Source organism: Papio anubis, chromosome 13, assembly GCF_008728515.1.
Source record: "Papio anubis isolate 15944 chromosome 13, Panubis1.0, whole genome shotgun sequence".
In the NCBI taxonomy this organism is placed as follows: domain Eukaryota; kingdom Metazoa; phylum Chordata; class Mammalia; order Primates; family Cercopithecidae; genus Papio; species Papio anubis.
Window position 1 is genome coordinate 82,872,883 of NC_044988.1, and position 15,716 is coordinate 82,888,598.

At 47.3% G+C, this 15,716-nt stretch overlaps 1 protein-coding gene across 4 annotated transcripts in view; it reads left to right on the forward strand.

Moving 5' to 3' along the window:
- The window catches only part of RGS3 (regulator of G protein signaling 3), a 134,676-nt gene that overhangs the window by 8,680 nt on the left and 110,280 nt on the right, over positions 1–15,716 (forward strand). For all 4 annotated transcript variants that reach the window (XM_021927235.2, XM_021927237.2, XM_009188226.4 and 1 more), the window contains 3 exons: positions 10,686–10,736; positions 14,313–14,371; positions 15,322–15,416. Coding sequence is in view for 2 of the 4 variants with exons in the window: in XM_009188226.4 (XP_009186490.1) it covers positions 10,686–10,736; positions 14,313–14,371; positions 15,322–15,416 (205 nt within the window). In the remaining 2 variants the exon portion in view is untranslated. The remainder of the gene's footprint in view (positions 1–10,685; positions 10,737–14,312; positions 14,372–15,321; positions 15,417–15,716) is intronic.

Sequence of the window (15,716 nt, forward strand, 5' to 3'; positions counted from 1 at the left end):
TTTAACTTGCTTGGGATCTCTAGTCACCTGGATGTGGTGAGTGGTCAGGAGAGAGAATAGGTTGCCTTTTCTACAGGATATCTGCATCTGGAGATGATGGGCAAGCTGGACATGTTCTGAGGTCCACAGGTGGCTGTGGACATTTGGTGACACAACGCACCTCTCTTTAGAAATGCCAGCCCCCTGTAAACCTGCAAAATGAAAGCTGTCAGGAGCAGCTATAAATGCAGGCTCTAGAGGACTGCCTGGAGTCCCTGATTTGCCAGAGGGAAGTTGGGAAGATGTGGTTCTGGAGAGAGAGTAGACTTAAGAGTGTCATTGATTTGCTTGGCATTGTAAATTTTTTTTTTTTTTTTTCCTCATGTTTGTTGTGTTGGCACAATGTTAGCTGGGGCCCGTTCCACTCCTGTCTCTGCCTCTCTTTAGAAGCCATGGAGATAAATAATTCATTTTCTGTAGTGAGAGTGAAGCTTGGGAACAGATGCCAGCCAGCTGCGTGGTGTGTTGGGCAGTGCACGGTCAGGCCTTGAGCTGGAGGCCTTCAACGTGTCCCTGCCAGCTGCCCCTGACTAGCACGTGTTTCCATTCCTGCTGCTCTGAGCCTGGGAGATTCCCTGGCATGGCTGGGGAAACCTATCCAACTGTTTCTCAGGAGCTCATCATTTGCTGGTCATACTCCTCAGTATTTGTTGGCTTTTGTGTCATTCAGAGTCCATCTGCTCGGGAGCTTTCAGAAATTCCTCAAAGTTTCTGGCCTGTAAATAGCCCTTTGTCCTCTTTTCCCATTCGGCTTTGTATGTTCTTTTTAAACATTTAAAAATTTTTGAAATATTATACAGACAGACAGAAAAGTGTCCCCCCCAATAATGTGCAATCCAGTGACTTATCACAAAGGAAATACCTTTGTAACTTTCACCAGAGTCAAAAATTGAACAATTCTAGTATTCAGAAGACTTATGTTGATAATGTAGTTTTTTCTTTATCATTTACTTCAAAATATTTTCTAATTTTCATTGTCATTTCTTTTTCAATCCTTGGGTTAGTTAGAAGTATGTTTCTAAATTTCTAAATATTGGGGATTTTCTGGTAATATTTTTATATTTACATTGCATTTTAGTCAGAGAATATAACCTCCATCCTTTTAATTCTTTGAAATTCATCAAGATTTACTTGATGGCTCAGCATAGAATTAGTTTTTTGTTGTTGTTGTTGTTGTTGTTTTGAGACTGATTCTCACTCTGTCACCAGGCTGGAGTACAGTGGCACAATGTAAACTCACTGCAGCCTCCCTTCCCGGGTTCAAGTGATTCTCCTGGCTCAGCCTCCTCAGTAGCTGGGATTACAGGTGCCCACCACTGTGCCTGGCTAGTTTTTGTATTTTTAGTAGAGGTGGTGTTTTACCATGTTGGCCACACTGGTCTCGAACTCCTGACCTCATGTGATCTGCTTGCCTTGGCTTCCCAAAGAGAGTAAGTTTTTATAAATGTTCTGTGTGTACTTGAAAAGGATTCTGCAGCAGTTGGGTGCAGTGCTGTTTGTGTATGTCAAGTTTAGGTCAAGTTTGCTCTTTATATTGTTCAAATATTCTGTATCCTTGTTGATTTTTCCTGTTTTCTCTGTCAGTTACTAAGAGAGATATATTCAAATTCCCACTGCGATTATAAAATTGTCTATTTCCCATTGCAGTTCTGTCAGTTTTTCCTTTACATATGTTGAAGCTATATTAACAACATACAGATTTAGAATTATTATCTTTCTGGTGAGCTGAAATTTTTATTATGAAGTCTATTATTGTTGTGAAGTCTTCTTTATTTCTAGTAGGGATAAAGTCTACTTTTCCTGATATTAACATAGCTACCCATACTTCTTTCAGTTAATATTTGCCTGACATATCTTTTTCCATCCTTTTTCTTTCAACCTTTCTGGATCTACATTGTAGGTGTATTGTGTCTATAACAAAGAACAGGCACATGGCTGGGAGTGGTGAGTGGCCCATGCTTGTAATCCCAGCACTTTGGGAGGCCGAGGCGGGAGGATCTCTCAAGCCCAGAAGTTTGAGATCAGCCTGGGCACCATAGTGAGACGTCATCTCTACAAAAAATAAAAAAAATTAGTTGGGCCTGATGGCATGCACCTGTGGTCCTAGCTACTTGGGAGGCTGAGGCAGGAGGGTCACTTGAGCCTAGGAGGTCAAGACTACACTGAGCTATGATTGTGACACTGTACCCTAGCCTGGGTGACAGAGTGAGACCATGACTCAAAACAAACAAACAAACAAACAAACAGTACAGGCACAGAGTTATTATTTTCTTCTCAATGCAGACCTAGGATGATACTTTCCTTCAAAAAAATCTTTGTTTGTCAGGTGCTTAGGGTCACTGGGATAGTCTTAATTCAGGGTTAGGACTGAGAGTACTTGAAGTCGAGCTGTAGTCCCTGGAGGAGCTGTGTCTGATTACAGTTCATCCTGTTCCTATGGAGCAACCCTTCAGGGTCCCTACGCAAAAGGTGGGGCTCAGAAGAACCCTGCTTCTCGTTGGGCCCTGGTCCCTAGTTCCTATTCCTGTAGCCCTGAGAGGCAGGCAGAAACTCAGCCTCTTGATCTCTCAATCAGCCCTCTGGAATTTGAAAACACTCCAGGAGAAAATTAGCCCAGAAAAACACTAGGCTTCCTTCTACAGTCCTCCATCCCCCTAGATCCTGCCTGGTAGCTCCTCTCTCTCTCGTGTATCTAAGAAGATGCTTTAACATACTTTGTTTAGCATTTCTAGTTTTCCTCAGTGGACCTGTCATCCCAGAAATGGAAGTCCCCTATATATGTTTTTTAAGCTTTTTGAGTTGGTTTTTGTTTTTTTCCTCCCTTTCTGCCTCTCTCGGTCCTTTTCTCCTCCCTCCCTGCCTCTTCAGTCCCTTCCTTCCCCGCTCCCTCTCTCCATCCCTCCTTCCTTTCTCCCTGCCTGCCTGCCTACCTGCAGTTGCCCGAGCAGGCATTACTGGGGCTGGAGAGTCCCTTTCCAAGAGGGCTCATTCACATGGCTCTTGGCAGGAGGCCTCAGTTCCTTGCTACCTGTAATTAGGAGGCTTCTGTTTCTCATTGCATGGACCTGTTCGTAGGATTGCTTGAGCTTCCTTATTATGTGGCAGCTGGCTTCCCTCTAGGCAAGTGATACAAAAGTGAAAGCAAGAAAGAACTTCCATAAAAAGATGAGTAACCCGGTTCAAAAATGGGTGAAGGATTTGAATAGACATTTTTTCCAAAGAAAAATGGCTAACAGCACATGAAAAAATACTCAATGTCATTAGTTATCAGGGAAATGCAAATTAAAACCATAATGAGATACAATTATACTAGAATGACTATAATAAAAAAAAGAGACAATAACAGGCATTGAAGAAGTTGAGGGGAAATTGGGACCCTTGTACATTGCCAGCCAGAATGTAAAATGGCGCAACCACTTTGGAAAAGTTTGGCAGTTCCTCAAACAGTTAAATGTAGAGTTACCATTTGACCCCGCAATTCTACTCCTAGGTATAAATCCAAGAAGAATGAAAACACATGATCACACAAACATATGTACACACGTGTTCAAAATGGCATTATTCATAATAGCGAAAAAGTCGAAATAACCTGAAATATCCATCACCAGATGAGTGGATAAACAAAATGTGGTATATCCATACAATGGAATATTATTTGGCCACAAAAGGAATAAAATACCGATACGTATTTGGTGAACCTTGAAAACATTATGCTAAGTGAAAGAAGTCAATCACAAAAGACCACGTGTTGTGTGATTCTATTTACATAAGTATCCAGAATAGGCAAGTCCTTAGAGACAGAAAGCAGATTAGTGGCTGACAGGGGCTGAGGGGAGAAGGGAATAGGATGTGACTGAGAAAGAGTATGGGATTTCTTTTAGGAGAGGATTAAAATGTTCTAAAATTAGTTAGAGGTGGTTGATTACAGAATCCTGTGAATATACTAAAAGAAAATTACATGCTTTAAATTGGTGAAGTGTGGCCGGGCGCAGTGGCTCAATCCCAGCACTTTGGGAGGCTGAGGTGGGTGGATCATCTAAGGTCAGGAGTTCGAGAGCAGCCTGGCCAACATGGTGAAACTCTGTCTCTACTAAAAATACAAAAAATTAGCCAGGTGTGGGTGGCGCATGCCTGTAATCCCAGCTACTCGGGAGGCTGAGATAGGAGAATAACTTGAACCTGGGAGGCAGAGGTTGTAGTGAGCTGAGATCATATCATTGCACTCCAGCCTGGGTGACAGAGTGAGACTCCATCTCAGTAATAAATAAAATCGATGAAATGTATGATATGTTAATTATATCCCAATACAGCTGTTAAAAAAAGAAGGAACTCATAATGCCTTTAATATCCTAATGTTGAAAGTCATCCATTGTAATTTCCACCACATTCTGTTTGTTAGAAGCAAGTCACTAAGTCCAGCCCATGTCTGAAGGGAGGAACTAGGCTTCACCTCTTGAAAGGAAGAGTATCAAAGACTTTGTTGACAAATTTTAAACCCATCATAGGTATAGAGAGGCTAACAGTGGGGGCCCTGGACTGCCTAAATGCAAACCCCAGCTCTGCTACTTACTGGCTGTGTGATTTGGACAACCTGTTTTAGCTCTTTTTTTTTTTGAGCTGGGGTCTCACTCTGTTGCCCAGGCTAGAGTGCAGTGGTGTGATCATGGCTCACTGCAGCCTCAACCACCTGGGCTCCGGTGATCCTCCCGCATCAGCCTCCTGAGTAGCTGGTACTATAGGTGCACACCACCATGTCTGGCTAATTTTTAAAAAAAAAGTTTTTGGAGAGACAGAGTCTCGCTATGTTGCCCAGACTGGTCTCAAACTCCTGGCCTCAAGTGATCATCCTGCTTCAGCCTTCCAAAGTGTTGGGATTACAGGTGTGAGCCACCATGCCCAGCCAACCTGTTTACCTCTTAATAATCTTCAGCTTCCTTGCCTGTAAATTGGGAAAAAAAGTAGTAACCATTTCATGGAGTTATCATGAGGAATAAAGGAAATAAAAAGCTTTTAGTAAAGTGCTGAGTACCTAGTAAACCTCTAAGAAACACTGACTTTGTTCTCTCCATGTGTGTGCCTAGCCTGTTAGTTCACTATGGCCCTGAACTCTGGGTTGAGATGTGCATGAAGCCTGTAGGATGTTTGGGTCTGAGCCCCCACAGGACTGCTAGCCAAGATTAGATGCTGACTGCAGTAGATTCAGGAGTTTTATTTTACCAGCTTGCCCAGATGGACCTAGAATCCCTTGTGAGTGATCCATGGGAATCTAAATTATCAAGAGACCTGAATGCTAATTTATTAGTTTATGCTGAAAAATAGAATTTCTGACTTATGCTGGCCAGAGCAATCTCTTTCTGGAAGGAAAAAGAGCTCGGGAAACCACATTAGTATCAGCTTTCACAGGAAGCAGAGAGTCCAGGGGATTGAACTGACCCATCAAAATTTTTATCCCGGCACTGTGAGTCCTATGTCCTCACCTTCACAAACCAGGGCCACTTTTTTGAATGGAACTCAAGGTTCTCCCTCTTTTAACACAGTAGCCATGGGAGATTCTCCTGGGTTATGTCCGTAGAGCTGTGTGGCTGCCTGTTTCCCAGTGCCACTATAGCCTACCATTTCTCCCTTAGATCAAGCAGGCAGTGAAATTGGTAAACACATGCTTAACCCTTTCTGAGCCTGGATCAGGGCTGGGGTGCGGATGAGGCAGCTGAAGACCACAGAGAGAGGGCGTGCCTGGCATCTGGCTGGGCTCCCTCTCTCCTGTGAGCAAGACTTGAGTACAGACGTGTCCTCATAAATGGAGGGGAAATCTGTGGATGTTAGTGGCTGGCTAGGCTCCATGTAGAACCAGCTGCCTTTGTATGTTCATCTGGATATTATCACCCTTCCTGTAGCTTTTAACATGTGACAGTTCTTAAATGGGCAGCAGCTTCTGGGGTGAATTGGATTTTAGGATGCCTGCTGCTTCATGCTAACCAGGCAAGTCCATCATAGATATATTCTCTGCACATCTCAGGGTGGCATGGGCTCCCCCTGGGACACATTCCAGCTGATCCCTGAGTCTAGCAAAGGTGGGCAGTCCCCATCTACTTCCTTTACTGTCTGAGTATGTCTCTTTCTAATGGTGGCCTGCGGGTTAGAGTTCATCTTCCTATGGTCCTCTATTGAGTGTTATCTGCCAGATTGAATTTCTTTAGCTGGTGTCCACATCCATTTCCATGGTGCCCAGTAAGTCTGAGCTCTTCAAGTCCTGTGCCCAGCAGAATATGGGTTTGTTGCCTTTTCCAGGCTTTCTGAAGCTGACTCCCGTCCAGTATTTTTCCTGCCATATGGGGCCCTGTCTATTTTCCCTTTGGCTCTGGGCCCTGGTACATGCTTACAGCCTCTCTGGGCATCCATCACCACCTTTTGCACATAGTGTTGGTGCCCAACTGCGGTCTCATTGGAACAGGGAACATGCCCTGTCCAAGGGCCCTGCCCAACCTTGATGAGGATGACTTCAAGCCGTTTAGCCCGAACACTCCCCGAGTCTAGGGAGGAACTGGGAGTGTTGAAAAAACCAGAGGTGTAGGGGCGGGAATATTATTGAGAAAAGTTTTAGGTTTTGGTTTTTTGAGACAGGGTCTGGTTCTGTCATCCAGGCTGGAATGCAGTTGTGCAATCATAGCTCACTACAGCTTCAACCTCCAGGACTCAAGCAATCCTCCTGCCTCAACCTCCCAAGCAGCTGAGACTACAGGCATGCACCACAGTGCCCAGCTATTTTTTAAATTAATTTTTTGTAGAGAAGGGCTCTTGCTGTGTTGTCCAGCTTGGTCTCAAACTCCTGGGCTCAAGCGATCCTCCCACCTCAGCCTCCCAAAGTGCTGGGATTACAGGCACAAGCCACCACACCCCACAAAGACAAATTTTTAAGGGAACAAGCAAATTTCAGAACAATACATAGGGTATGTATCTGTGGAGGGAGGCGAGTGGCGGGGTGGGGGGCGGTTCTGAAAGGATGCCAAATTAGCTGGTGCCTAGGTGAGCTGAAGACTCCAGGGATTAAGCCCAACTTCCCCTTCACCTGGAGGTTTCTTTCTCTAGATTGGAGACATTTCTAGGAGGCTGCCCTCTCTTTTTTTCATTTTCTTTTCTTTTCTTTGAGACAGGTCTCACGCTGTTCCCCAAGGTCCAGGCTGGAGTGCAGTGATGTGACCATGGTTCACTGCAGGTTCAACCTCCTGGATTCAAGTGGTCCTCCCACCTCAGCCTCCCAAGCAGCTGGGACTATAGGATGTGCTACTATGCCCAGCTAACCTCTTGGTTTCTTGAGAAAAGCTGTGGCACCTGGTACTGTCCCTGATGGCTCTCTCTGCCCCTGGACCTGAAGGTTGTGTTGGCAAATACAGCGGGCACAGTAGAGAAGGTGCATGCTAGAGGGCTGTGGGTGTTCCAGAAGACTGTGCACAGGAAAGAGTGCTGGAGTCAGGGTGGAGTTCTAGTCTCCAGCCCTGGATTCTCTGGGCCCAGAGCAAATCACCTTCCATTTCAGGCATGACTGTTCTGGCTACAAAATGAGGAGACTGGACAAGATGACTTCAGGGACCTGTGTGTCAGACATTTGGTGGAGTAGCCTGATGAGGGGAAGGAGGGGACAGGCATGGCCGAGGGAGGGATCTTGTGAACTGGGGCTGGTGTGTCCTGGCCTGGGGAGCCTGGAGTCTGGTCTGCTGGGTTTGGTTTCTCTGCTGTAACAGGGTACAGGGCACCCTGGCCTTCCTGAGAAGCCCCTGGCTGGCAGGACCTGGAATGGGAGCTGTGCAGTACGGTGCAGACTCGTCTCAATCCCGAGTCAGCCTTTGTCCCTAGCCCTTCGTCAGCTCCAGCTTCCTGCTTGGCCTTGCCCAAGTCCCTGTCCTAGCCACTGGGCTGTGAGCCCTGTGAGGGCAGGTACCTACCCTGCCTCATGCAGATGCCCAGCAAATATTTGCTAAATGGAATTAGTGACCATTTGTGTCTGGAGATGTCTTGACCCTGACTTCTGGGCAAAGGGCCACTGTTTGTTAGGTGATAGGTGTTGTGGAGCACAGGGCTCTTGTGGCTTTGGGAGCTGGCTTTGCACAGGTAGTAGTTTCAGAACAAATGTTTCATATTAAACATAGGTGTCTTTGAGTTGGTGAAATTCAACCCATGACTACTGGCTTCATTTGTCTGTTTCCAAACCTCCCTCTCTCCCACCCCACACTAGATCGGGCACAGTTTTCATAGGTTTCTTAACTCTAGGGAGCCACAGTGAAGTAATTGCTCAAACTTCGAGATAATGATACCGTCAGTTCTCCCGGCGCCTTTCATCCAAGGAGTCCTCCTCACCCACCAGCGTTATCTGATCACAGCTTGGAGAGTGCCATAACCCCTATTATTAGCTCCACCTCACATCCATGGCCACTGTGGTCCTGAAAGAAGAGGGCAGTTAGGGCTGGAACTGAAAGAGGATTCCTGGGCTTCTGAGATCTGGGTCCTGGACAGGAGAACAGCAGATATTTCTGATGGATGAAGGGCTGGACCAGGGTTTGCGGGAGCCTGAATTACTTGAGACTGAAGCTTAAACATCAGAAGTATGAGGGTCAAGTGATGTCTGGGTCACAGTGATTGGTGGACTTATTCAGAGTTAGGAAACACGAAGGGTTCTCCAAACCTGTCCTCTAACCAGCAACAAAGCACAGCCCCAGCCGCCAGCCTAGTTTCATGAGGCGTGTCCAGAGGTGCCAGATGGGATGATGAGGGGATGTCTCACTGTGCTGCGAGGGATTGTGGAAGGACTTTGGAGTTCAGGTCTAGAGGAAAGAGCCCAGAGAATGCAGAACTAGATCCGGGCAATGAAAGTTACTGAGCAACCACTGTCGGCTTCATATAAGATGCAGCATTGAATAATCAGAGCTCTTTCAAAGGGGAAAGGGCTCCCACCACAGGAAGCAAGCTGCCCATCGCTACAGGTGACTGGAAAGGGGGAGGGCACTGCTAGCCAGGTTCGTCATAGATGGAGCCATGCCTGGGCTTTCTGGTAGATGTGCCCTGCCCTGCTCTCTGATGTCTCCAGTGCCTGTCCATGGGGTGGACTGAGTTCAGCAACTTTTTGAGGTCCCAGGGAAAGTCTACTGGACTGAGAGAAACATTTTCGATGTCTCTCACTGAGGAAGAGGAGTGTGGCCCTCTCTCTCTTCTCTGTCTTGGCTGGAGGCCATTGGGTGTCTGTGAGGATGACCTGAAGTTTTGTCCTGTTTTTTCTTTTTTTAAAAACTTTAAACAAAAATGGAAAAGCCAGGGGATAAGCTTCACCTGGCCACTCATTCTTGCCCTGCCTTCCAGCCCCGTCCTTCTGTTTTATTTACATGTCCCCTCCCTTCCTGCTCTCCTCCCTTCCTCCCTGCTCTCTCTCCTCCTCCCCTCCTTTCTCCTGCCTCTTTCCTTCTTCCTTTGTTTTCTCTTTCCTTTCTTTTTAATTATAGAAATGCTATAGTTCATTGATTTATTCCAATTATTAAAACAACAATGGGGATAGACTGAAATTCCTCTTGACTACCCTCCTCCAATTCCTAGTCTGTTCTCTAGAAGGGATCACTGTTTTTAATTTGGCATCCTTTCAGAAACCCCCCTCCCCTGCCAGATACATACCCTATGTATTGTTCTGAAATGTGCGTGTTCCTTTAAAAACTCGTCTTTGTGGGGTGTGGTGGCTCGTGCCTGTAATCCCAGAACTTTGGAAGGCTGAGGTCAGAGGATCGCTTGAGCCCAGGAGTTTGAGACCAAGCTGGACAACACAGCAAGAGCCCTTCTCTATAAAAATTAGTTAAAAAATAGCTGGGCACTGTGGTGCATGCCTGTAGTCTCAGCTGCTTGGGAGGTTGAGGCAGGAGGATTGCTTGAGCCCAGGAGGTCGAAGCTGTAGTGAGCTATGACTACATGACTGCACTCCAGCCTGGATGATAGAACCAGACCCTGTCTCAAAAACAAAACGAAAAAACCTAAAACTTTTCTCAATAATATTCTCCTGCCAGGTCATATGGAGCTCCTCCATTCTTTATAACAGCTCATACTATTCCATGTACAGCTATAGATGGTTTACTTCACTATTTCTATATTGATGAACATTTCAGGTATTTCCAGTTTTTCCTTAAACAATGCTGTAGTGCCATCCTTTGTGTGCACATGTTTGTGTTTGCCTACAATAGTGACTTGGAATGAAGACTTTTAGGTGGAAGAATATGCATATTTAAATTTCAGTAGATCTTGGCAGAAATTACCCTCCATTTACACTCCCTCCAACAGAGAATGAGAGTACTTGTTTTCCTACACCTTTACCAACATTTGACAATGGCCCAGCAGTGAGAGCTCCCAGCATCCACCTGGCTGCCCGTACAGTAGTGAGCTTCCCATCACCAGAGGGGCACAAGCAAGGCTAGACAACCACTGCTGGAGGCATTCGAAAGGGACACCTGATGTGGTGGGGGGGGCTGAACTCTGAGGTCCCCTCCAGCCAGAGACTGTGTGAGTCTTTGAATGGCTTCACACGAACAAAACAGCATTCCTGTCACCTTTCCTCCAGTTTTTTCCACCATACCCACCAGGGAGCTGAGGCAAGGTTGTTTCTGTTGCTATTTCCTTAGGTCAGCTGAGGCTGTCCATTGATGCCCAGGACCGGGTTCTGCTGCTTCACAGTGAGTACGGCTTTGTGCAGGCTCACCAAGGAAGGGGCGGGCCACTCAGCTTCCTGCCTGGGGCTGGGGTCAGGGGGTGGTGGCACCATGAGCCAAGGCTTCTTTTCTCATCCTTGTATAGTGTCCTGCCATGTGTCTATTGATAAAAGCCAGTATTCACCTGGGGCTCTTTCTACAGAGCAGCCCTGGTCCTGCCTTGGATATGTCTGGAGTCCACATGGTAGACCTTTCTCACTGACAGGCTACAGTTGCCCCTGGGTATCTCAATTTCCTTCTTGGCCCCAGTGGAGCAGGGTCACAGAAGAGTTTTCCTATCTTCCCTCCCTTCTTTAATTCCATCTTTTCTTCTTTTCTCTATTTTTCTCATTCATTCGTTTATTCATTGGTTGACATGCAGCATAGTATAATGGCTAAGATCACAGTCTTTGGAGCCAGACCACTATAATTTGAACCCTGGCTCTGATTACTTGCTGAGTGGCCTTGAACAAGCTCAGTTTTCTCATCTGTCAAGTAGTGGTGGTAATAGTATGTATCTTACAGGTTGCTACAAAGATTAATGAGTTACTATTAGTAAAGTGCTTAGAACAGTGCTGAACTTGTAGTCAATCCTGTATAAGTTTTTGTTACATAAAATAGAAAACTGGCTGGGCTCGGTGGCTCACGTCTGTAAACCAGCACTTTGGGAGGCCGAGGCGGGTGGATCACGAGGTCAGGGGTTTGTGCCCAGGCCTACGTAGTGGCCAACATAGTAAAACCCCATCTCTACTAAAAATACAAAAAAATTAGCTGGGCGTGGTGGCAGATGCCTGTAATCCCAGCTACTTGGGAGGCTGAGGCAGGATAATTACTAGAACCTGGGAGGCGGAGGATGCAGTGAACCGAGGTCATGCCACTGCACTCCAGCCTGGGTGACAGTACGAGACTCCCTCTCAAAAAAAAATAAAAACAAAGAAAACCATACATTCCAAAAATAGCAACTGAGCATTAGCTCTGTGCTAGGGGCTGGGAACACCAAGGAGAAGCACCCACCCCTGTCCAGGTGGTGTTGATGGGATGTCAGGGAAGACTTGGTGGAGGGGGTGATAACTACACAGTATCCTGAAGGAGGAATGGGCGTGAGCCAGGCAGAGAGGAGCAGGGAGGGTGTGGCTAGCACTTCATGCACAGGGCTAGCAAGTGCAAAGGCCTGGGGGTCAGAGAGAGCAGGATGCATTTGAAGAGCTGTCTAGCATGGCTGGAGCACAGCACAGGAAGAGTTCATACTCCACCTGTTTGTCTGTCCATGTGTCCATCCTTCCATCCAGCACATAAATAGTTACATGAGTTGCTCTCATGGCCCCCACTGCCAGGACGCTTCTGTTTAGCGCAGAAGGCCCTATCTCTCCAGCCTCCGTGGCTCTTGCTGCTGAAGGTACCCTCCACGCCAGCTCTATCCAGTTACATGCATTCCCTTGAATTCATCTTGCTTGCTCCTGCCTCTGTGCCTTTGCACCCGCTGTTCGCTGTGCCTGGAATAACCTATCTTTTTTTTTTTTTTTTTTTAACCTCTTTTGAAAAATAACTTTCTCTCTGCTCTGATTTTGCAAGAAATATGCCTGCCTTCATCATCATTAAGACTCAGGAAGGAAGGCTCATTTTGCCTTATTATTTCCCCCTCCAGGAATCTTCCCCCCGACCCACCTGTCTGGGCTGGGTTTATTGCTTTCTCCTTTGTGTCTTTGTCACAGCCCTGACTACACTGTGCCACCTGTGTCTGGTCTCTCCGTCAGACTGAGAATGCAATGAGGGCAGGGACTGGGTCCGGTTCATTGCCACTGCTGGCCAGAGAGACCCAGGAGGTCACCAGGCCTGGGTCCTGCCCTCAAGAACCACGCCCTTGAGGGAAGGGATGCACACAGGAACAGTAACTAGGATACTGGGCAGAGTAGACTAGTAGGCACTTGGGTCCTCTGGTCCTGGCCATGGGGGGCTCAAAGTGAAGTTCCCAAGGAGCAGTAGAGGGGTGTTCTGTGCCTGCCAGGGCCTGACTCCGGCTGTGCAAACAGTTTTTGCAAAATGCATCTTGGACTCCACCACTCCATTTGTCCTGCACAGTTTGCTTTGGCTTCACCCCAGTCTCAGGCCCTTCATCCCTTCCCGCCAGTCCCCACTCCTTCCTTTGGCTTCCCAGACCTTGCACCTCAGACTACTGGGAGCACTGTCTGAGCTGAACCCTAGGGCTCAATGAAAACCAGACATAAGGCTGGGTGCAGTGGCTCACGCCTGCAATCCCAGCACTTTGGGAGGGTGAGGCGGGTGGATCACCTGAGGTCAGGAGTTTGAGACCAACCTGACTAACATGGAGAAACCCTGTGTCTACTAAAAATACAAAATTAGCCAGGAGTGGTGGCACATGCCTGTAATCCCTGCTACTCGGCAGGCTGAGGCAGGAGAATCATTTGAACCCGGGAGGTGGAGGTTGCAGTGAGCTAAGATGGTGCCATCGCACTCCAGCCTGGGCAACAAGAGGGAAACTCCATCTCAAAACAAAAACAAAAACAAAAAGAAAAGAAAACAAAAACAAACAAAAAAACAGATGTAAAAGGAGATAGAACAGAGGCTCAGGTTCTATCAGGTCTATTGTCTGCTTTCTATAGACCTCAGGCAAATGGTGCTGCTTAGTGTTGGGACCACACTTGCACCCACCCCACACCTCTCCCCTTGCCTTTATTTATTACCTCTCCCCTTGCCTTTATTTATTATTATTTTTCTTTAGAAAACATGTTTTGAGCAATTACTTATTTACCAGGCACTCCTCTGAGCGCTTCAGACACATTACCTCATTTAATTGGCACAACTACCATGTGAAGTGCATGTTAATATCACTAATCCATTAAAATGGCAAATTCTGTCCCAGGCAAAGCAACTCACTCTAGCTTATATGGTGAGTAAGCAGTGCAGCTAGATTCATGCCTGGGTCCATCATCCCCTGAGGCCCCAGCTTGTGACGCCTGTGCTGTGCTGTCTGCCAGCCACGGCAAGGCTCATGGCACACCGTGAGTGCCACAGCATGGCTCATGGCACACGGTCAGCGGCCCCTTCATTCCTAGAAGGCAGTCTTGTGTGGTAGAGCACTGGGCTGGGAGTCAAGAGACATGGGTTCCAAATCCAACGGTCATTCCCATTGTTCTGTGATTGTGGGCAAGTTTCTTACTATCTTTGTGCCCACCGAAGCCTCATTTTCCCCATTACATGAGGGGTTGGATTTTATAAACTGTAGTTCTCTTCCAGCTGTAAGATTCAGGGAATTGAATATACTCCATTCATTTGGTGAGTTGAATTGGCAGCATTGGTGAGGGTGCTGCCAGAGCGTGGGAGATGGTGGGAATGGCCTAGACTGGAGCAGGTTAATAGCCATTGGTGGTTATGCAGGTTAAGGGCCTGGTAGTAGGGGTCATAGCCCTGCTACTCAGAGATATGCTTTTCTTTTCAGGTCTCTTTATTTGTGTGGGTGGATATTCCTATGTGTGTCTCTCTTTCTCGCTGTGTGTGTGTATGTTTCCATTCATCCACCCCAATGTCTGAATTCTCTTTTAGTTATAGAAGGTAAAGGCCTGATCAGCAAACAGCCTGGAGCCTGTGATCCGTATGTAAAGGTATGTGGTGGGGCCAGAGGTGGGGAGCTGGATATTGAGGGGTCATGTTACTGGGCTCAGTCCCAAGGTCCCAGCACACCTGTGGGGCTGGTGACCTTTGAGGAGGCAGTTGCCATCTCACTCATCTTGTCAATAGACATTTATTGGGCCCAGTGCTGGAACAGACCCATTCCCTTAGCTTGGCTGGGTCCCTGGCACTTCCTGCAATAGCCAAAATCTTAAGGGAGATCTTGGTCATCCACATAGGTGGGCACAGTGAGTATATGGATGGCTGAAATCCACAGGCGATCCCAAGCCTTCTTGTGAAAAGCACCGTTTTCACCCACTTTCCCCCCAAACTAGGGGCAGGATGGCCAGATTTGGGCAGTAGAGTGGAGGGAGTGTCTCTGAGAGCTGGAAGATCCTTCTGGCTTGGCTTTTGCTGTAAAGACAGGGTCCTTGCAGGAGTGGGGCTCTACTTTCACTGAGAGCCAAAGGCCAGGAACTTCCTAAAGTGTGGCAGCTGGGGTGCCAGGTGCTGGCACTCAGCGTTCTTCCTGAAGGCTTCAGGCTGATCAGAGGCCCCTGCTGGCAAGGACTTGATCAGGAGCAGGGCTAGAACAGCCCTGGGGTGAGAGCATGGATTTGGGGCCTTGGCAGGAGGCTGACCTGGAACCTTTGTGAAGGGAACATTCAGCAGCTGCTGGGAACTTATAAGAGAGGAGGCCTTTCACTTCTGGGGAAACCATTCTGCTTGGGGGAGGAGCAGAGATGATAAAATTGTACCACAGCTCTGGCTGAGCCGTGGCTGCCTTTTTGGTACCACCCACCATGAGGCCCTGTCCTGGCATCTGCTTCCAATGCCTCTTGCTCTGGGCTCCTTGTTCCAACTTGGAGATGTGCAGAGTCAGCTGCTGAGCTTAGGTGGGCCATGAGATCCGCTAATCATGCTTCCTTTTTTCCAATTCAAGATTTCTTTGATCCCTGAAGATAACAGACTACACCATCAGAAGACGCAGACTGTTCCAGACTGCAGAGACCCAGCTTTCCACGAGCACTTCTTCTTGTAAGAGTCTGGTGCAGCTGGGCCCTAGAGAGGAGAGGGAAGGAGTGTTTATCTGGAAACAGCTCTGTTTGCCAAATCTAGAACTAGGTCTATTAAAAAAAAAAACAACAAAAAAACCCCACAACAAAACAGTGCCTTCTAAAGGATGTCTTTGTTTTCTCACTCACTCGTGTCCTTGCATCCCTGGCACCGGGCCCAGCCGTGAGGTCCACGGTGATAAGGTATCACTTGGCTGGCTCTCATAACTAAAATGCCCAGCCTGGGTCTGGCAGCCCCTAAAAAGTGTAGGCAATTTCCCAC